Source organism: Cetorhinus maximus, chromosome 18 (assembly GCF_964194155.1).
Source record: "Cetorhinus maximus chromosome 18, sCetMax3.hap1.1, whole genome shotgun sequence".
NCBI lineage: Eukaryota > Metazoa > Chordata > Chondrichthyes > Lamniformes > Cetorhinidae > Cetorhinus > Cetorhinus maximus.
Window position 1 is genome coordinate 29823069 of NC_135896.1, and position 23679 is coordinate 29846747.

A 23679-nucleotide genomic window follows, 5' to 3' on the forward strand; every position below is an offset into this window, starting at 1 on the left:
TTTAACTCTTGAACAATTGATCTCGATCACTCCCCATACCTTATAACAATGCCTTTTCTTGCCTTGAGATCTAGGTTGGCTTTCACTAAGGTGCCTACAGGTATGCACAGAAGCCTATTTGCCAACTGCTTTTAACTGGAGTTACTTATGAATCCATAAATTTTCATTTCAGCCTTCGAAAGTTATAGAGCATCACAGCAGCCCTTTTAAGTTACAAGCAAATTTATTAACATGTTTGCTGCTTAATATACCAGTGATTAAATATATTTGCATATATTTTAAGACTATCATAATGTAGTTGGCCAAACCATCAGTTGAGTGTCCAGAGATCTCTCCCTTTTTCTCTGCTCCCTTCACCAACACCCCCATCTTCCCTTCCCCAAACACAGGAACCTCAGACCAGTGCAGTACTTGGAGCCTAGTATTCCAGTTGCACATAAATACTCGTGGCAATAAGAACCTATCCTAAGATTATCAAAGTCTTTTGGCTTCTTGAGATTTTATGCTGTCTCAAGAGATTTCAAATAGAGACCAGGAACGTTCTTTTTTTGACTTCAAATTTGAAAGAGCACTGTCGCGTGAATGTAATTTGCACCAATCACAAAGTAGCATGTATGTATTTGAAAATGACCACAATAGCAACTTTAAGTCAGGAAAGATCTGATGCAAAACCTTGGCTCTAGGCAGCTGTTGAACTACTTATACAGAAGAGACAACTAAATCAAAACTTATTGAATCTGCAGTCAAACATCTTTGCTTAAAAGCAAAATACTGTGGATGCTGGAAATCTGAAATAAAAACAAAATGCTGATGAAGAGTCATAGGATTCAAAACATTAACTCTTTCTGTCTCCACAGATGCTGCCATGCTGAGTTTTTCCAGCATTTTCTGTTTTTATTTCAAATGTCTTTGCTTATTGTTGAACATACAATCTGCTGTGAGCTATCCCAACTGGGCAGCATTTTAAAATATATATTTTTAAAAATTACTACTTTTTAAAAAAAAAAAATTTCTTTATATAGAGTGACTTGGTAAAATTTGGTACAACTGAAAATCATATCACCACCTATGGTTTTAAATTGCTGAAAGTGACTTTTTAAAAAAATATGCAAAACAATTTTTGAATTAGATTGGGGTATAAGTAGTCAGTTCCTTAATTTTTTAAAAAAGATTTCATTCTGAAATTTCAAAACATGCCAATTTGTGTCCTTGTGATAAAAAGATCCACCTTAGTTTTTATAGCCTATTTGAAGGCGTGTAAAAGAGCACAATTAACAGAAACTGTCAGCGGTGATTGATTCGCTCTGGGGTTGTGGCCACTTTGTGGGCAGGGCCTGCTTCTAGCTCAATTCTTAAACCTAGAGCACAAAATCACAATTTTAATTTGCAATTAAAATTTCATGATCTTTATGCTGAAAACTCCAGGCTGCAATGACAAACCTTTTTTTTCCACATTCCTACAGTGTATTTGAACATGCTGTGTTAGCTGCAGGGACTGATTTCCGCTCGGATAGACTTTGGGAAACTTACATCAGCTGGGAGAATGAGAGGGGAAATTTGGAAGAGGTGACTGCAATTTACGATCGGATTATTGGTATTCCAACACAGCTTTACAGTCATCACTTCCAAAGGTAAGCTCGAAGAATCAAAATGGAAAACAATTTTTTCACATTTATGTTTGTGCTTCAATTCTTGTCTTGCTGTTGAAATTCTTGTCCTATGTTTTGAGGAATGGAGATAGAAACTGACCCTAGAAAATACAAAAAAAAATAGAAATAGAAAGAAAATTAAAGATGGATAAGTATAGTGAGAAAGCTTATGTTTTTGTCAAGTAAGTGGAGTTAAGGAAGTTGGCTCACAGATTCCATATTGTATAATGTCTGTACATTGTAATTTATCAATGTTAGGAATTCTATTGTTGCAGACATTGTTGCATTTTTTGGGCAGTTTGTGAATGTCTGATTGTTCCATACTTAATATCATTCTCAACTTTTAAAATACCCTGTTTCCTGACCAATAACTTCTGCAAAAATCAATACGAAATGAAATTCAAAAATTGTGCTGAACCTTGGAATATTTTTTAAATTCTCCATATTCGTAGTAAATTAACAATTGTAATAGTTTATTTTTATTTTTGTGCAGAAATTCTACTACAGTCAACAAAGGATTAAATGTGAAATTCTCAATAAACTGAATCTTCAGGGTAGGAAAATTCCAATAGTGTATCCCAATATTTTGTATTATAAACTGGAATTTTCTTTCCTAAGTCTTTGTCTGGTAATAAAAGGCTCATTAATGTGTGATATTACATGAAGTATGAATAATTCTACTGTTTTTCAGGTTCAAAGATCATGTTCAGAATCATTTGCCTAAAGATATAATCTCTTCAGGGGATTTTATTAAACTACGTAAAGAGCTGGCATCCACAAATGAACATTTTGATAATGATGGTACTCCAGGAAATGATCTATCAGTTGGAATTGATATAAATGATCCTGCACAGGTAAAACAGACTATATACAAATTTTATGTTTGGATAACATGAACTGCATATAAATTACATGTTAGCTAAGGCAAAAATATATTTTGTGATTTTTATGCATTTCAAAGCACATAAACATAATAAAAACAAAATAGTGGAAAAACTCAGGTCTGATAGCACCTCTGGAGAGAGAACAGAGTTCACGTTTCAAGTTTGTATGACTCTTCAGAACATAAACATAGTGGTCCACTTCAGCTAAAATGTTTCTACAAATGATATAATTGGGGATTTTGAAAAGTTTAGCCTGTTCATGTTAATAATGTCTGCTCTATATCTAATGGCTTTTGTGTCTATCAATATAAAGTCTTTTGAGCTGGGAACACTAACAACCCTAGTTCATGGGTATCTAAGTAGCCATGTGTTTCTCCTTGGTTCTCCACATTTCTTCCATTCTTCTACAGCTACCAGACTCCACAAGCCCAGTACCCAGTTCTTTCAGACTTAAAAATTCTCTTTCTCCACGGTTCCCACACCCAATATGCTTATTTCCAGTGCTTCCTGAGCCTGGCACTCCTTTGGGAATCTGTCACCAATTTAAGAACTGTGTTCCAGTGCTGCCATACTTCCAGTTGCTGCTACTTTCTAGGACCCTCGAACCTGACTCCACATATCTGATGTCTCAAGACAATATGCTAATATTTTTATAAAAGCAAAATACTACAGGTGTTGGAGATCTGAAATCAAAACAAAGTGCTGGAAAAGCTCAGGTCTGACAGCATCCATGGAGAGAGAAACAGAGTTAACGTTTTGAGTCCAATATGACTCCTCCTTGGAACTGAAGAGAGGTAGAAAAGTGATGGGTTTTATGCTGTTGAAAAAGGGGGAAGGGATCAGATGGAACAAAAGAAGGTTGGAGGCAGGCAGGGATTAGTTGAAGGGCAGGAAATCAAATACAAGTTATGCAACCAAAGGCAAAGGGAGTGGTAATGGCGGTAGTAAAGAAACAAAACATTGGTCCAGAGTAGTTGTTAATAGCAGAATAAAGGTCAGTTCTGTCTGAAAGCAAAAACATGAAAGTAAGATGCAAACTGGCACTTTGTGGGAGAGAGGGTAAAATGGAGGAAAGAGTTCATGGTCTGAAGTTGTTGAACTCAATGTTGAGTCCAGAAAGCTGTAAAGTGCCTAATTGGAAGATGAGGTGCTGTTCCTCCAGCTTGTGTTGGGCTTCGCTGGAACGCTGCAGCAGCCCGAGTACAGAAATGCAAGCATGAGAGCAAGATGATGAATTGAAATGGCAAGCGACTGGAAGGTTGAGGTTATGCTTACGCACTGAGCAGAGATGTTCTACAAAGCACGGACGTTCTGCAAAACAGTCACCCAGTCTGTGTTTGGCCTCTCAGTGTAGAGGAGATCACATTGTGAGCGGCGAATACAGTAGACTAAATTGAAAGAGGTACAAGTAAATTGCTGCTCCACCTGAAAGGGGTATTTAGGGCCTTGGACAGTGAGGAGAGTGGAGGTAAAAGGGCAGGCATTATACCTCCTGCAATTGTGGTGTAAGGTGCTGTGGGCAGGGGATGAGGTGTTGGGGCTGATGGAGGAGTAGACCAGAGGGAATGGTCCCTTCAGCATGCAGATGGGAGGGGAAACTTAGTTGGAGGTGGCAGAAGTAGCGAAGAATTTTCCTTTTTATATGGGGGCTGGTAGGGTGGAAAGTGAGGACACCTATCATGGCCCTGGGAGGGAGGGGAAGGACTGAGGGCAGAAGTTCAGGAAATGGGCTGGACACAATTGAGGGCCCTATCAACCGTTGTGGGGAATCCCCTGGCTAATATTTTTATGCTAATACTTATTCTTTCATGGGAGGTGAGCTTCACTGGCGAGGACAACTTTTGTTGCATCCCAATTGCCCTTGAAAAGGTAGTGGTGAACCATTTTCTTGAACCACCACCTTCTGCACAGTCTGTTAGAATTTTGGGAGCCTTCATGAAATTGCTAAATTCTGAGAAAAATATTGACAGGCTGTTGATTTCAGACAGGCTATTGCTGCCAGACAATATGTTCCATCTATAACACCTAAATCCACAATCCTCCTCTTTGTCCCCCATGCTTTCAGATTCCAGAATCTTTTTTAATTTTTTCTAGTGCTTAAAATCTCAGAAATCATCCCCAAAAGGCCAGTAAATGCTCTACAGTACAATGTAACTAAAATAATTATTTGACTTATTCAGTTGCCCTAATGAAACATTAATGTTACATTGTGGTGTAGCATAGTTAGAAAACAGTGAATCCTCCAGCTCACCATTAACAATGCTACAGGGGTAAACTAGTTAATTAATTAAAAATTATCTATATCTGCACACTGATGTCACACAATTCTTGCACCATTACAGTTGCAAAGCTGAGACTTTTGAGCTGTAGTTAAAACTAACTATAGCCCAATAGGCAAAGTTTCTTGGCCGCACACTTAAATTCTGTTCTAAGCTTGGCTTGTTTAACAATAAGATTTTGTTTCAAAAGAACACAACTCCAGTTTAGCGAAATGATAGTGCATTATACAGTATAATGCATTCTATTACAGGAAATCTAATATTGAAAATTCTGTAACCTAATTTCTCTAGGGAGCATATATCAACACAGTTGTGGCTTGTCGTGTCAGTTTACGTGTAGTAGCAGCATCTTGGTCTTTCTATTATGGTTCACTTACAGCGCAGTCTATATAACAAATAATGTAGTGCATTGGATTGATTGGATGCCGAGAATCACAAGGGTCCCATTGGTCATCTACGGTACATCATTGTGGGTCTATATTTAGTAAGGCTGTGGTACAGGAAGGTACAATAAGTTTAAAGTTTCTGGTTTGATAGTTGATGAAATGCACTTTAATGAATCTCCTCTTCTAGTTCATCCTGGCATTAATTTTGTTCGGCTTGACCTATGTCTGTCAGCCAACTTTTTGTGTGTGCTGTGCTAAATCTGGCTCCCATGTCCATGTGACAGACGCATGAAAACAAACCCACTACTCTGCTGCCAGGACAAGGGAACTAGATTTTGCACTGTAAATGGAGTGAACTGCCTTGTGAACACCACTCTAAAATAGACACCAATAGAATTCCAAAACACCAGGAAAAACTGCCTATTCCCATGGGGGACACTATGCAAATGAAGCCTACCATCTAAAAGGGCTGGGTGGGGTGGAGTTTCTTTTGTGGGGCCTGAATGACACGCTGCTTTCCTGGTATTAGGTTCAGGACATTATGGAGCTAATATAAAAGATACTGAAATGAGAGGGTGAGCAGCTTGAGGCTGTGGCTCATGTACAAACTAATAACATAAATAGGAGTAGGTTCAACATTCTACAAGGAGCTTTCAAGGAGCCAAATTCTAAATTCAGGAGGTGAATCATCAGGGTGTTGAACTCTAGATTACACTCTGGAGTGGATAAAGATAAAGGCTAGCATTGACAATGCTCAGCTGGAAGGATGGTGTAGAGGGAAAAAATTCAGATTCTGGGACCAGGGGAGGCTGAACATATTGGGATCGCCTACATCTAAACTGGAGAGTTTAGGACAGTAAGAATGATATTAACTAGTTGGCGGGTGATAGTTGTGATGGGTTCGTGATTGAGGCAGGGAAGTGGAAGGGGAAAAGCCTGAACAGTACCATTTGAGCATAAAAACAAAAAGCTAAAAGCTACTGCGGATGCTGGAAATCCAAAACAAAAACAGAATTACCTGGAAAAACTCAGCAGGTCTGGCAGCATCGGCGGAGAAGAAATCAGTTAACGTTTCGAGCCTTCATGGCCCTTCGGCAGAACTGAAGCATAGTTAGGAGAAGGGAGAAATATAAACTGGTTTAAGGTGGGGGTGCGGGGGGGGGGCAGAGAGATGTTGAGGGTGTGGTGATTGTGGAGATGAGCAGATAATCAAAAGATGTCACAGACAAAAGGGTCAAAGAGGTGTTGAAGGTGGTGATATTTGTCTAAGAAAAGTGCTAATTAAGAATGGAAGACAGGATATTCAAAGTACAGCTCTAGTGGGGGTGGGGTGGAAAGACTAAAAAGGTTTTAGTTTTAGATTTAAAAATAATGGAAATAGGTGGGGAAAGAAGAATCTATTATAAATTATTGAAAAAAAAAGGGGGGGGTGGGGGGCAGAAACGGGGTGGGGATGGGGGGAGGGGGAGTTTAAGATCTAAAGTTGTTGAATTCAGTATTCAGCCCGGAACGCTGTAAAGTGCCTAGTCGGAAGATGAGGTGCTGTTCCTCCAGTTTGCGTTGGGCTTCACTGGAACAATGCAGCAAGCCAAGGACAGACATGTGGGCAAGAGAACAGGGTGGAGTGTTAAAATGGCAAGCGACAGGGAGGTTTGGGTCTTTCTTGCGGACAGACCGCAGGTGTTCCGCAAAACGGTCGCCCAGTTTGCGTTTGGTCTCTCCAATGTAGAGGAGACCGCATTGGGAGCAACGAATGCAGTAGACTAAGTTAGGGGAAATGCAAGTGAAATGCTGCTTCACTTGAAAGGAGTGTTTGGGCCCTTGGACAGTGAGGAGAGAGGAAGTGAAGGGGCAGCATCTTCTGCGTGGGCATGGGGAGGTGCCATAAGTGGGGGTTGAGGAGTAGGGAGTGATGGAGGAGTGGACCAGGGTGTCCCGGAGGGAACGATCCCTACGGAATGCCGTCGGGGGGGTGAAGGGAAGATGTTTGAGCATGTTTGGTACCTTTCACAATTCCTCATACTGAAGCAATCCATGTCTATATGCAGCAAGACCTGGACCACATTTTGATTTGAGCCAACATGACGAGTAATGTTTGTGCCCCACAAGTGCCAGGCAATGACCATCTCCAACAAGGGAGAATCTAAACATCTCCCCATGACATTCAATGGGATTACCATCATTGAATCTCCTACTATCAACATCCTGGGGGTTACCATTGACCAGAAACTGAACTAAACCAGCCATATAAATACTGTGGCTGCAAGAGCAGCTCAGAAGTGCTGAATTTTGATGTGAGCAACTCATTTCCTGGCTTCCCAAAATCTGCCTAGGAATGGGCAACACAAGGCACAAGTCAGGAGTTGCCTTTCCACTTGACTGGATGAGTGCAGCTCCAACAACACTCGAAGCTCAAAACTATCAGGGGAAAAGTAGCCTTCTTGATCGGCACCCTGTCCATAATTAAACATTCGCTCCCTCCATCACCGGATCACAGTGGCAACTGTATGTACCATGTACAAGATGCACTGTCAAACCTCCTTTGGCAGCACCATCCAAACCCACAGCTTCTACCACCTAGAAGGACAGAGGCACAGACGCATGGGAACATCACCATCTGCAATATCGCCTCTGAGCCATACACTATCTTGGAGCTATATCACTGCTCCTTTACTGTCACTGGATTAAAATTCTGGAACTCCCAAACAGCACTGTGGGTGCACCTGCACCAGAGGGACTGCAGGGATTTGAGAAGGCAGCTCACCACCACTACCTTGGGGGCATTTAGAGATGGGTAACAAATGCTGGCCTTGCCAGCAATGCCTGTACCCCATTGGAAAGAATTTTTTAAAAATCTGCAGGACTTGTGGGAAGAGTGAGGATACTTACCCAGATAGGGTTCTGTACAGGAATGTACACAATGTAAATAAGTGAGTTTATAAGCACATATTGGGCTTAAACTGACATGGCTACTATCTGAGCATAATTAAGAAAATATTGTAGGCTACAGATCTCTGGAAAGGAGGGGGAAATTGGGAAAGGATGGGAGTACAAATATTGAGAGAATTGAAAGAAGGGATTTTGATGAAGGTGAACAGGCAGTAGAAACATTAGTAGAGTTGAGGAAAAACAAAGGATGCACGACTGTAATAGAAGTTGTTCTGCCAACCACCTAATGGTGATGGAGGGAGATGCATAAATATGTAACCAAGAAAGCAAGAAGCCAAAATAATGGGCCTGAACTCTGTGGAGTGGCAATCAGATTCCTATTGCCAATCTGTTCCTAGTTATGTCCCTAGAAATCCAGCTGCCCCTTTCTAGCCTAAACTTTCGACTCAGGCCTGGCGGGAACTCTATAGGGCAGCACGTTCCCTAGGCCTTCAGTCGAGGGCTGGGGAGTTGGAGGTAAAGAAGCCATGCCCCTTTTTACAGCAGCTAGGTGGGTAAGATTAAAGGTCCAGCCACTTCGAGAAGCCAGGGGGAAGGTATGTTTGTAAGGTGGGTTGGGGGGAGATCTGAGGTCAGGTGGTAAGTGGGTGGATATATTGAGGGGCGGGGGGGAAATCAGTCCATGGGGGATGGTGGGAGGGGTCAGGTGATCTGGCGAGTCCTTTGGGGGAATCGGGGGAGTCCCAAGGGGTAGAGGGGCAGTCGGTGGTCTGTACTACAGTTACCCAGGAGTTAGAACTAGTTTTAATTCTTCAAACTTTACCTGGGTAACTATTACTGCAAGACAGTTGAAACCATCCAAAATTTGCAATTTAGATTGTACTTTTGGATGGCTTCAGTTGCAGGGCAATTGACCAATGGAAGTTTGAACTTCCTGGCAATTGCCAGGCAATTTTTACCTGGGGACTTGGTGGGTGGGGCAGTTGGTGGCTGTGGTGTTTCTCCCTGGCTTCTCAGTGGCTGGACCTTTAAACTTGCCTGCTGAGCTGGTGGCTTCCTTACCTCCAACTCTCAAACCCTCGACTGAAGGACTCAGGAGCGCGCTTTCCTACATTGTTCTCGCAAGGTTGGGCAAGAAAGGAGTGGCTGGATTTCCAGTTAAGTAACTAGGAGCAGAGTGGCAATACAACTCTGCCACCCCACAAAGTTCAGATCCATTATTTTTGCGGTCCCCAGTTACGATAACGATGCCCAGAAGCTCGGAAGTCACTGTGGTTATAATAAGAGATTTTAATTTTCACAGATTGGGAGAAGTAGACAATTCAAATAATAATGGCAGCTAATTTTTTAGAAACTATTTGGGACAGTTTTGCAGAGGGCCATTCTGGATTTAGGCTCAGTAACAAACTAGAATTCAAGAATCTACTGTTAAGGAACGTTTTGCAAACAGTAACTACAATATAATTAAATTTAAAAATGTGGCTTGTCTTTCTTATCTCCTTAATAATATCAAATTCAAGTATGACAATTTTTGAAGGGATCAGAAATAAATTGACTGCAGTAATTAGCTGAACTTTTAATGGATAATTTTTTCATAAGTATTTGTGCAAACCATTTTCTAAAAGGCAAAGGCTCATCTTGTTAAGCTATCATGGTTGACAAATAAGGCAAGAGACAGTATCAAGTTTAAAAAGCTTGCAAATTGTAATGAAAAGTGGAAATTTTGCGGATTGGGAGAGCTATCAAAAACCGCAAAAGAATGCAAGAAAGTAATAAATGCAAAAAGAAATGAGAATTTTGCTGTTATCTGCAGGGGATATTAAAAGGTTTTTAAAAATATATTAAAAGAGAAAGTACCAGGACGTGTTGGGTCCATTTACAGGCAACAGTAAGTGAACGCTGTGGCTTGTTTTCTGTTCCTGGTGTTACAATTTCTATAATAAAGTTAGCAATTAATCATTCTTCAGAGTAAACAGTAAAAAAAAAATTGTTGCTTTTAAAAAATACTGTTATCTGTTCTGCTAGCGCCTCTTCAGTGTGGTGACATTTGTACATGGATTTTATACACTTGAAAGCCACGCAAACTCAGGGAGGGTGAGAATGTCTTTGCATAGGGAGAAAGATTTCAGTAGAGAGTAGATTATCTTCCTCTAAGAAATGTAGGCTGGCGGTCCATCTGTGCATTCATATAGCACCTTTTTTATAACCTCATAATGTCCAATAACAGCCAATGTGCTTTCGAAATCAAGACTTTGTTGCAATGTAGAGAAATTATAAAGGTAAGAAGTTGCTTGTGGGAGTGGTGTACAGGCCCTCTAACAGTAATCATATGGTAGGATGTGGTATAAAGAAAGAAATAACGGGAGCTTGTCAGAAAGGTACAGTGAAAATCATGGGGGATTTTAATCTACATCTAGACTGGAAAAATCAGATGGGCAAAGGTAGCCTAGATGAGGAATTCATAGAATGTTTTTGGGATAGTTTCTTAGAACAGCATGTTCTGGTGCCAGCCAGAGAGCAGGCTATACGAGACCTAGTATTGAGTAGAGATAGGATTAGAACTATAGAACACTACAGCACAGAAAACAGGCCATTCGGCCCTTCTAGTCTGTGCCGAAATATTATTCCGCTAGTCCCATTGACCTGCACCTAGTCCAGACCTCTCCCATCCATGTATCTATCTAATTTATTCTTAAAACTTAAGAGTGAGCCCGCATTTACCACGTCAGATGGTAGCTCGTTCCACACTCTCACCACTCTGAGTGAAGAAGTTCCCCCTAATGTTCCACCTAAACCTTTCCCCTTTCACCCTAAAGCCATGTCCTCTCGTGTTTATTTCTCCTAATCTAAATGGAAAGAGCCTACTCGCATTTACTCTGTCTATACCCCTCATAATTTTGTAAACTTCTATCAAATCGCCCCTCATTCTTCTACGCTCCAAGGAATAAAGTCCTAACCTGTTTAATCTTTCCCTGTAACTCAACTCCTTAAGACCCGGCAACATCCTAGTAAATCTTCTCTGCACTCTCTCAATCTTACTGATATCCTTCCTGTAGTTAGATAACCAGAACTGCACACAATACTCCAGAGTTGGCCTCACCAATGTCTTATACAACCTCACCATAACATCCCAACTCCTAAACTCAATACTTTGATTTATGAAGGCCAGTATGCCAAAAGCTTTCTTTACAACCTTGTCTACCTGTGACGCCACTTTCAGGGAATTATGTATCTGAACTCCCAGATCCCTTTGTTCCTCCGCACTCCTCAGTGCCCTACCATTTACTGTGTATGTCCTACCTTGGTTTGACCTTCCAGAATGTAACACCTCACACTTTTCTGCATTAAATTCCATCTGCCATTTTCTGGCCCATTTTTCCAGTTGGTCCAGATCTCTCTGCAAGCTTTGAAAGCCTTCCTCCCTGTCCACAACGCCTCCAATCTTAGTGTCATCAGCAAACTTGCTGATCCAATTCACCACATTATCATCCAAATCATTGATATAGACAACAAACAACAATGGTCCCAGTACAGATCCCTGAGGCACACCACTAGTCACAGACCTCCAGTCTGAGAAGCAATCATCCACTACCACTCTGTCTTCTCCCACACAGCCAATTTCGAATCCAGTTTACAACCTCTCCATGGATACCAAGTGTCTGAACCTTCTGAACTAACCTCGCATGTGGGACCTTGTCAAAGGCCTTACTAAAGTCCATGTAGACAACATCCACAGCCTTTCCTTCATCTACTTTCTTGGAAACCTCCTCGAAAAACTCTACAAGGTTCGTTAAACACGACCTACCACGCACAAAGCCATGCTGACTATCCTTAATCAGCCCTTGGCTGTCCAAATAATTATATATCCGATCTCTCAGAACACCTTCCAATAATTTACCCACTACTGACGTCAGGCTCACTGGCCAGTAATTACCTGGTTTACTTTTGGAGCCTTTTTTAAACAGTGGAACAACATGAGCTACCCTCCAATCCTCCGGCACCTCACCCGTGGCTAAGGACATTTTAAATATTTCTGCCAGGGCCCCTGCAATTTCTACACTAGTCTCCCTCAAGGTCCGAGGGAATGTCATGTCAGGCCTGGGGGATTTATCTACCTTTATTCGCTGTAAGGCAGCAAGCACCACCTCCTCTTTAATCTCTATATGTTCCATGAAACTACTGCTTGTTTCCCTTCCTTATACACTCTGCCAGTTTCCTGAGTAAATACTGATGCAAAAAAACTGTTTAAGATCTCCCCCATCTCGTGAGGTTCCACACATAGAAGGCCACTCTGATCTTCAAGGGGACCAATTGTGTCCCTTACTATCCTTTTACTCTTAATATACTTGTAGAAACCCTTCGGGTTTACCTTCACATTATCTGCCAAAGCAACCTCGTGTCTTTTTGCCTTCCTGATTTCCTTCTTTAGTATTTTCTTACATTTTCTATACTCTACAAGTACCTCATTTGCTTCTTGTTGCCTATACCTGCTATACACCTCTCTCTTCTTAACTAGATCGCCAATATCCCTTGAAAACCAAGGTTCCCTATGCCTGTTAACTTTGCCTTTAATCCTGACAGGAACATGCAAACTATGCACTCTCAAAATTTCGCCTTTGAATGCCTTCCACTTACTGAACACATCCTTGCCAGAAAACAACTTATGCCAATCCTTGATCGTTTCTCATTTCCACAAAATTGGCCTTTCTCCAATTTAGAATCTCAACTCGAGGACCAGACCTATCCTTATCCATAATTAGCTTAAAACTAATGACATTGAGGTCACTGGACCCAAAATGTTCACCTACAAATACTTCTGTCACCTGACCTGTCTGGTTCCCTTATAAGAGATCAAGTATTGCATCCTCTCTCGTTGGTACCTCTATATATTGATTTAGAAAACTTTCCTGAACACATTTGACAAACTCCAAGCCATCCAGCCCTTTTACAGTATGGGAGTCCCAGTCAATATGTGGAAAGTTAAAATCTCCTACTATCACAACTTTCTGTTTCTTACATCGGTCCGCTATCTCTCTACAGACTTGCTCCTCCAATTCTCTCTGACCATTGGGTGGTCTATAATACAACCCTATTAGTGTGGTCACACCTTTCCCACTCCTCAGCTCGACCCATATGGCCTTTGTAGACGAGCCCTCCAAGCTGTCCTGCTTACGCACAGCTGTGATATTTTCCCTGACTAGTAATGCCACTCCTCCCCCTTTCATCCCTCCCCCTCTATCACGTCTGAAACAACGGAACCCCGGAACATTGAGCTGCTAGTCCTGCCCCACCTGCAACCAAGTCTCACTAATAGCAATAATGTTGTAATCCCACGTGCCAATCCATGCCCTAAGCTCATCTGCCTTTCCGACAATACTCCTTGCATTGAAATAGATGCACCTGAGAACATTGCTATCATGTATTAATTGATAAACTTGTGAAGGTGCCCCTAGGTAGCAGCAATCATAATATGATTGAATTTTACATTCAGTTTGAGGGAGTAAGACTAGTATTTTAAACTTAAATAAGGGTAATTATGAGGGCATGAAAGCAGAGCTAGCTAAAGTAAACTGACAAATTAGTTAAGGGATAGGTCACTAGAGATGCAGCGGCAGGCATTTAAGGGGATATTTCAGAATACACAGGTGCATTCCAATGAGAGAAATTCCAAGGGGAAGACCCACCATCTGTGGTTAACTAAAAAAGTTAAAGATAGTATCAAACTTAAAGAAAAAGCATGTAATTGCACAAAGATGGGTGGCAGGGTAGAAGATCGGACAGAATATTTTTTGAAAAAGCAAAAGATGGAGGAAAAATTAGAGTACGAAACTAAGCTAGCTAGAAATATAAAGACAGTAAGAGTTTCTTAGAGTTAAAGTGAGTGTTGGTCGTATAGAAAGTGATTCTGGGGAATTAAGGGAAAATAAGGAGATGGCAAATGAATTGAACAGGTATTTTGCATCAATCTTCATGATAGAGGATATAAATAACATTCTAAAAATAGCTAAATCAGGAAATGGAAGGGATAGAGGAACTCAAGAAAATTACAATCACCAGAGAAGTGGTACTGAGCAAATTGTTGGAGCTGTGACAAGTCCATCGGTCCTGATGGACTTCATCCTAGGGTCTTAAAAAAAAAGTGGCTGGTGAGGTAGTTGATGTGTTGGTTTTTAATTTTCCAAAATTTCTGAGATCTGGGGAAGGTTCCATTAGATTGGTAAATAGTGAATATAACTCCTTTTATTCAAAAAGGGAGACAGAAAGAAAGCAGGAAACTACAGGTCAGTTAGCTTAACATATGTCAAAGGGAAATTGTTAGAAGCTATTAAATATGCTATAGCAGGGCACTTGGTAAAATTCAGGGTAATCGGGCAGAGTCCACATGTTTTTGTGGAAGGGAAGTCGTGTTTAATCAATTTCTGGACACTCTTTGAAGAAGTAACATATACTGTGGACAAAGGGGAACCGGTGGATGCACTTAGATTTTCGGAAGGCTTCTGATAAGGTGCCACATCAAAGGTTATTGTGAAAAATAAAAGCTCATGGTGTAGGGGGTAACATAATGGCATGGATAGAAGATTGGCTAGCTAACAGCAAGCAGAGTAGGCATAAATGGGTCTTTTTCTGGTTGGCAAGATGCAATGAGTGGTATGCCACAGATCAGTGCTGGGGCCTCAACGTTTTACAATTTATATAAATGACTTGGGTGAAGGGACCAAAGTTATGGTTGCTAAATTTGCTGATGACACAAAGGTAGGAAAGTAGGGTATGAAGCTGACACATGTAAAGACGACAAAGGGGGATAAATAGGTTGTGAATGGGCAAAGATCTGGCAAATGGAATATAATGTGGGAAAATGTGAAATTGTCCACTTTGGCAGGAAAATGAAAAAGAAGCATATTATCTCAAATAGCAATTGCAGAGCTCAGATTCAGAGGGATCCAGGTGTCCTAGTACATGAACCACAAAAGGCTCGTATCCAGGTACAGCAAGTAATTAGGAAAGCTAATGGAATGTTAACATTTATTGCAAGAAGAATTTAATACAAAAGTAGGGGGGTTTTGCTTCAGTTTTACAGGACATCTGGAGTACTGTGTACAGTATTGTTTTCCTTATTTAAGAAAGGATGTAAGTGTATTGGAAGCAGTTCAGAGAAGGTTTACGAGACTAATAACTGGAATGGGTGAGTTGTTTTATGAGGCTAGGCTTGTATCTGCTGAAGTTTAGAAGAGTAAGAGGCGACTTGATTGAAACATACAAAATCCTGAGGGCTCTTGACAGGGTGGATGTGGAGAGGACATTTCTGTTGTGTGGGAATCTAGAACTAGGGATCACTCTTTAAAAAAAAATAAGGGGTCGCCCATTTAAGACAGATGAGGAGAAATTTTTTTGAGGGTTTAGAGTCTTTGGAACACTTCTTCAAAAGATGGTGGAAGCAGAGTCTCTGAATATTTTAAGTCAGAGGTAGGTTGAATCTTAATGAGCAAGGAGGTGAAAGCTTATCGGGGTAGGAGGGAATGTGGAGCTGAGGCCACAATTTGATCAGCTATGATATTATTGAATAGCAAATTCAAAGGGCCCAGTGGCCTACTCCTCATTCGTATGTTCATATGTAAACCTGGCAGCTAATTCAGGCACAGCAAGGTCTTATTATGATTGACTGTACGATCTGATTTACTTTAGTTGGGGTTAAATATTGGACCAAAATACCAGCCTAAACAAGTATATTCATCTCTGGAGGGGACCTTGACTTCATATGCTGTGACTCTGGTGAGAGTACTACCAAAGAGCCAAGGCTGAACTCTGAGAACAATGATTAATGCTTAAACCATACTTTCATGTTTTTGGCAGGAACATGAACTTGTTGCAGTTAGCCTCACTGTTCTGTATCAGTACAAAAGCTACACACACAATCAATAGAAGAGTTTTACATCTACTGCTGGCTGAGGAGCTCTTTCCCCCAGATGCAGCTGTTGCCAAGAATTCTCTTTATTATGCTATGGAAATAGACTTTCCTGCTCATACACCTGTAGTCACCAAGGTTAACTTGAAGATGTGTTGGCCTGTTGTCACTAGCCTCATGACACAATGTAGAAAGAAATTATTTAGTGAAGCTGTGTTTTTCTGTTTGTTTTTCATGCCCCAATTCCTTTCCCTAGGAGTGGAGTGCTTTTGTTCCCTTTCTTTTCACCCACCCACATGTATTTGAGATTTATACAAGTTATTGTGAAGATTTGGGCTCTCTAAGTAAATTATAGCTTGATCAACATAAGTATAAAGGATTTCTTTTTAAAGTAATGTATGTGTTTGCTTCATGATTTAGTATTGCCTATTGAATTTTATGATGCTGTTTTTGCATGCAATTTCCTCACTTTCAACAACAATAATTAGTTTGAAACAATTTGGAAGGTGAAAGGAATAGAATGAGTATTATGACTGCTGCTAGCTAACTTGTCCAATCAAAACTAATGAAAAATGTCTTGGTTCCAGTAACACTGAAATGTAGCATCTCTTCTGTTTCTTTTTGGTTTTTTTTTCATATTCCTGGCTTTCTGTAACTGTATACCTGCTGTTATTTGAGTTCATCCTTCAGAGGTGAAAGAGTTAGTCTACATGCACGTACAGTTTAAGAATGAACTCTTTCCTCAGAAATGTTATGCAATTATACAGGAGAAAATCTACAAACATACTTTATCCCTAACCAAAAGATCAAGCCAAAATCTCTTCTCTGGTTTGTTATAAAAAAAAACTACTTGCTTTGCAAAGACTGGTGGTAGTGCTGTTCATAAGGGAACCAGAACATAAAGCATTATGAAATGTAGTACGTCAGCAACAGGCATAGTGGTATTGTAATCAAGAGTCAAACATTGAATTGAAGAGGAATACTGGTGTGTTCTTCAAATGTTTGCTTTTCTTTCTTGTTTTGTCTATTCTGTTTTTCTTTGTTTCATCCCTCTATCTCACGCTCTAAATCTTCTCTTTTTCTCTCTCTTGGTCACTCCCACTTTCTTATACCCTTGCCATATCTTTCTCTTCTACCTTATCTATTTCTGTCTTTCACATTATCTGTCTCTTGCTGTACAGATATCCCCCATTTATAGGTAACTTTCCCAAATAGCACACCAGCCACAAGTTCAACTTTTGAGTTAGTTTGGTTGATGAGTTATTACTGCGCATGCATTGTGTGCCAAAATTTATTTTCAGACTTGACACTTTCAGTTTTCACAACTACCTGAATTTTTGTAAAATACTGTACAGTGCATGGTAAGCTGCCAGTCTCTCTGGCTGCTGATATACCTATCCTCCAGTAGCTGACTGGGCCATGTGGTCTTCACTCTGTATCTGCTAGCCCCCCCCCAGCTGCGCTCTGGTTTCCTGTTAAACCTTGCACTTCCTCAACCAGTTCACCATCCCCAGGACCACGCCTCAGCCTTGGCTCAGTGCACAGCCATGATCTCCAAATGGTGCAGGCTGCCTGTGTGATCGAAGTGGATATGCGTGGCAATGGTGGAGCAACCAGGATCTAGTCAGGCTGTCCTGGTGCAGGTACTCTGAGAGACTGTTCAGACCCAGGCTGTGTCCACCACCAAGTCTCAGTGCAAACTCTGCAGTAGCCAAATGTTAGCCCAGTTCCCCAGCTCAAACTGACTCTGCCGGACCAGGTCTGCCAGCCACAGTCACCAGAACCACTCCAGGTCCTTTGAGTATTTCCCCCCCCCTCCCTTTTAAATGGAAGATTTCTGGAGGCTTCCTTTGTGATATGTTGATTCAGATCATTCAGGTTTTTTCAGATAGTACATATGTCTGGTATGGTTGCATTGAAGGTAATGGGCAGCATTCTGTCCAGGGCGGGAAAATAAACAGTACAATAAACTTCATGTTATCCGAAATTCTCTACTAACCAATATTTCTGATGTTCCGGTAATGCAAATCATCACTTTGCCAACCAAAAGCTATGAAGCTATCTGGAACCCATACTATATTTATTTTATACTTTAATTTATGTTTTAATGTACTGTTGACAATTAAAAGTAAAAAGAATAATGTTCTTTACTTCGAGTACTTGCATATTAGTTTATGGCTACAAGTACTGCGTTGTATTCCATTGGTAAATTGAACTCTGTTAACTGACAATATTGATTAACTGGCACCACCTGTTCCCTGTGTGTGCAGGATAATAAAGATTTTACTGTTTTCTTATGGTAAAATCCATTTTGTTTAGTGTGTTTTCTTTTAGTGCGCTGTTTTTCAGGAACAGATGCGCTAAACAAGGGATAGCTGTACCTTGATCCCACTCTACCCTGTATTACTCTTTGCTCTATCACACTTTCTTTCCCTCTTTTTTAGTTCCTCTTTTTTTGTAATCTCTCCTTCTCACTCTTCCTACTTAACTGTTCCTCTTTCTTTTCACTTTACACTGTTCACTTTATCTCTCTCTACCTTGCTTTCTTTTGCTTGGTAGTCATTCTACATGCTCTCATTTTGTTTTATTACTTTCTGGCACTCCCCTTTTTTTCTATTTGATTTTCTTTCCTGGTCTTTTTTCTCTTTCTACTTTCTTTCTAGCTATTTCCTTCAATCTTCTTTATCTCTTTTTCAATGAATATGTCTCTCTCTTTCCTCTTGCTTTGTGTTCTGTCTTTTTTGCCCACGCCCGTTTTTCATGTTCACACGTTCTAATTTCTTTCTGTCTCACTGGCACGCACACTTTCTTGCACATTCCAAAAAAAAATGGAAAGATTTATGAGAGAGAATGAGGGCAATCTTCCCATCGTGCTCATGCTGGCCATAAAACAGCTATCCAGTAGCCCATTAATACTGTTAAAGCTGTCTTCATATTTCATGTCTATTTGTTGGGATGTTGAATTATTTACTTCCTCTTTAATTACCTTCTTATTTGGTTTCACCCAGATTAGTTTCCTTTGTTATCACTTTGTATCTGGTGAGGATTTGACATTCTTGTTCTTCCAGATTGTTTCTGAAATAGAGAACATGCGTCATAGAATAATTGAAGTTCGTCAGGAAACATATAATCATAATGAGAATGAAGTTAGCAGACGATGGATTTTTGAGGAAGGGGTAAGTATTAAAAGGAAATTTGGTGCGAAAATTCTGTAAAAGAAAACCTGTAGTATGCCATTTGTATGCAAGATTTATAATTGCACAGTATAGTCATGAGCTTGAGCCAAAATGTATATTTTGTTTCCCTGAAGTTATAAAAGAATTCAAGTCTTTGAAATAGCCCATCTATTTTGGACTTAGTATTTACAAGCTACTTGAGTTTGCCGTTAGAATTTTGTAAGGGGGACAGACAATCCCAGCTCCTCCAATCTCTCTACATAACTGAAGTTCCTCATCTTGAGTATCACCACTCTGTATCCTCTGAAAGGCCTTCATCTCCTTCCTAAAGTATGGTGTCTAGAATTATGTACACTACTCCATTTGAGGTCTAACCAGTGATTTTATGAAGGTTTAGCATAACACCCTTGTTTAAGTTTATGTATTCAATACCCCATTTACAAAGCCAAGTATCCCATATGCCTTCCCAGCTTGCCCTGCCACTTTCAACGGTGTGTGAATATGTGCACCCAACTACCCCCGTCTTTGCACTGCCTCAAATTAGCATCATTTAGATTTTATGGAGTCCCCATGTTCCTCACAAAAAGTGCGCAATCTCATCCTTGTCTGCATTAAATTGCATTTGCCATGTGTCTATGTCCTTCTGAAATCTGCAATCCTGCTCACTGTTTACTATGTTCCAAATTGTGTATCATCCACAAACTTGGAAAATGTATTGCAGTCTTACTGAAAAAGGAGATGCTGTTGAAGCTTTTCATCTTGTACTCATCAGGACAGACGCACAGATGCCAAATTTCAAAGGGAACAAGAATTTATACTGCATGAGAAAAAGGGCTATGTGGTTGGCAAGTCAGCTCTGATTGGTTGATACATTGCCATGGTGAATGCGCTAGGAAGCTATTGTTCCCCCATGGTTTTGTTTATTCAAAAAAGGTGCAACGTCTGGACCTATTCCATTTGCCTGCGAGGGACAAATCCCTACATATGCTCGCTAGAAGCCACATATATTCATAAGTGAGCTACATTGCAAACCCGATTGAATTTTAAATTGGTTGTTAGTGTAATTCTTAGCACACTCTGGATTGTTCAGCAAATGATGCCCAATCTCAGAATCACATCTAACATGTCGTGTTCTGACTTTTACAAGCATGATTGTTTACTAATGTGCCGCTCAAGGAAGCCATTGACATTTACGCCACATCAGTATATCTTGTAAGCATTTCCTTACACACCTTAATATGCTGCATCCAGAGTTCAAATTCACCTTTGAAATGGAGCAGTCTAATGAGCGCCCTTTCTTTGACATGCTAGTTGAGAAATCTGCTAATGGGATCTATATTACTGTTTACCGCAAACCTACCTTCACTGGTTTTTATATGCATTGGGATTCCTACTGCTCCACACACTACAAGATTGGCTTTATCGGCAGACTCGGATACAGGGTGTGTGTATGCATCCACGGGGGAAGCCCTGCTACATACTATTGTCCAGTCATAAAACATCTCTCTGCCTCCTATGCCTTAGACAATTATATACCCAATTTACACCATCCCTTTACTCCCATGGATTTTTATTATCTGAATAAGTGTATTATCAACTGCCTTTTTAAAGTTTGTTCATACAACATCCCAATCACTACCTTCATCAATGTTCTAAGTACTTTAATGAAGTAATATAGTTAGGTTACTCCGATGTGGTTTGCCTTTGATAAATCTGTGCTTACTGTCCTTCATTAATCCATGTTTGTCCTAATGAGAATTGATTTTTTTTGTCCTTGACCATGATCTTTAGTAGCTTTCCCACCACTAATAGGCAGGCTGACTGACCTCTACTTATTGGCTTATTCTTCTCCCCTTTCATTGAATAGGATTGTTCTCCAGAATACTTTGCCACGTGTTCTTAAAAGCAGCGTGCAATCAATCCATTTTCTGTATCATTGATCCTTCTAGCTTAAAATGAAATGAGCTACTTCAGACCACATGTGATTCACTTGCCTCACTTATTTTTTTAAATGTTTTAATTGCAGTCGTAATTCCATTCATTGCATTATTGCATTTAGTATGCTTCACTTATTCATTATTACAGAGAAGCTGATAACCAGGCAGCAGCAATTTTAACTAGGAAAAATTGCCGAAAGGTGAAATAGTTAGACTCTGCAATTTTTAAGCATTATTGTGACAAAGCTCTGATTATGCAAAAAATGATTTGGGTTTCTGCATTTGAAGAAATTGCAGAGGCTCTGTTGAGAATTTTCCCAGAGTTCTGTGCAAAGGAAAGAATTCTGGAGAGTATATGTGACTTTCTCACTTCAGACACCAAGACAGATGGAGTGTGGAAATTATAGGTCATTTAGTTTGCTTTAGTTGTTTGTAAACCACTAGTCTATAATAAGGGATAAAAGTAGTAAACATTTGAAGAAACAGGAGTTTGAGGACCAATCTGCACAGATTTCTAAATAGCACGTCATATTTAAGGTCCCTTAAATCCTTTTTGAGAAATAAAATTATTAAACAATGCTTTGGAAGTGGTTTATGTAAATTTTATTAATGCATTTGAATAAGCACCAAATTAGAAACTTGTTAAAGACAATGACTCCAAGAATTGAGGAGAATTAAGCTACGTGGGTGCATAGGTGGGTAAAGGCCAGAAGGCAAAAGGAAGCCTCTTTCATTGGATAGATGGTGCTCTATAGGTATTAGTATTGGATCCCATTCTTAATTTATATACGATCTGGACCTAGAAACTTGGAGTATTATCATAATTTTCTGGTGATACCAAACATCAGAGGGATTGTGAAAAACCATGCTAGCTGGATTGGTAGATATCTAGTAGATGCAGATTAAAAATAAAAATGTGTACTGATTTATTTTAAAAGCATAGGGAAAGGCAATGCACCTTAAATTACAAGATTTTAAAATTATATGCAGGTAAACCCAGCTTTAAAGATGGCAGCGCAATTAAATAAAGCCATTATAAAAACAATCTTTTTGTACCTGGAAGCATGGGGTAGAAAAGAATAGAACTAATATTGATCTTGTAGAAATTCTTAGACTACAATCGAGAAAAGTGTACTAATTCAGTTTTTTTTCTTTGCACTGAATTTTAAATTAAACTGTAAATAAAAAAAAATCTGTATTTCAGTAGCACCTTTCACAATCCAAGGATGTCCCAAGATGCTTTATGGCTAAAGAGAAGTATTTTTGAAGTGTAGTCACTATTTCAATGCAGGAAACACATCAGCCAGTTCGCCACAAACAGCAAAAATGACCAGGTCATGCGTTTTGGGTGTTGGCAGAAGAATAAATATTGGCAAGACAATTCCCCTCCTTGAATAGTGCTGTGGGATCCTTTACATCGATCTGAGGCAGATGTGGCCTTAATTTACTATCCTCTCTGAAAGACTACACCTCCAACAATGCAACACTTACTCAGCACTGCAGCCTAATTTCTCAAGTGGTGCATGAACCTACAACTTTCAAACTCTTAGGCGAGTGCTACCACTGAGCCGAGGCTGATGTATTAAATTGCCAAGTCCTGATATTTTTTTTGATGCAGATGACTAACTTAAGACCACTTATAATATGAAAGTGGTGGAAAAAGTGCAATATAAAATTAGCAGGGATGCATGGTAAATTACAGTTGTGAAAAAAAAATGTTCTCAGTTCAAGAGTTTTTTCACTAGAACTGTGAATATTAAAATGTTATCTGTGTGGTGGTCTTCAAAATTAGGAATGGTTATGATAGCATAAATAAATTGTTTCCCTTTTACATTGATCAGCTAGATACTAACAAAAATTTTAATGGGGTTATTAAAAAATAGTTCTGGATGTAGAATTCTGTCACCAAACAATTAACTGTCCATAAATTCTTTTTAAAGGAATTAGATAATTATTTTAAAAAGGGAATTATTAAAATATATGGAAAATTATCAAGATGGAATTAGACATCTGTAGAGGAAAATACCATTGTGGACTTGGCATGCTGAATGCACCACAAAAAAAACAGTATTTTGTGATTTAATTTTTTTTTAATGTAGAAAGACAAGGTCTACATTGTATGCTGGTAAGGTTTTTTTTGTGTAATTTATTTGCCTTCTATGATAGATTAAACGACCTTACTTCCATGTGAAGCCATTGGAAAAAGTACAGCTTAAAAACTGGAAAGACTATCTTGACTTTGAGATAGAAAATGGAACCCTTGAACGTGTGGTGGTTTTGTTTGAGAGGTGCCTTGTTGCTTGTGCCCTTTATGAAGACTTCTGGATAAAGGCAAGTGATGAACCTTGCATAACGGGTGCATTTTTAAACTAGTATGTACAGAACAAAGACCTGAGTCTACAGATTATACTATCTGTTTGGATCATTGTTTTAGACTGTAATAAGGCTTAAAAATAATCTTCAAGGGTGACCCAAAAGCTATGACCCTAGTTGGTGTTGGACTCTGAACACTGGCACGAAGTTGATTTGATCTCAGCTGTCTTGAATTTCCTCAAAGGCTAAGGTTGGCAGGGTGT

The 23679-nt window shown here is 39.8% G+C and overlaps 1 protein-coding gene across 6 annotated transcripts in view; it reads left to right on the forward strand.

Annotated features, from left to right (window-relative positions):
• The window catches only part of prpf39 (PRP39 pre-mRNA processing factor 39 homolog (yeast)), a 55289-nt gene that overhangs the window by 12901 nt on the left and 18709 nt on the right, over positions 1-23679 (forward strand). For all 6 annotated transcript variants that reach the window (XR_013579449.1, XR_013579448.1, XR_013579447.1 and 3 more), the window contains exons 5-8: positions 1464-1631; positions 2341-2503; positions 19059-19166; positions 23270-23434. Coding sequence is in view for 2 of the 6 variants with exons in the window: in XM_078562322.1 (XP_078418448.1) it covers positions 1464-1631; positions 2341-2503; positions 19059-19166; positions 23270-23434 (604 nt within the window). In the remaining 4 variants the exon portion in view is untranslated. The remainder of the gene's footprint in view (positions 1-1463; positions 1632-2340; positions 2504-19058; positions 19167-23269; positions 23435-23679) is intronic.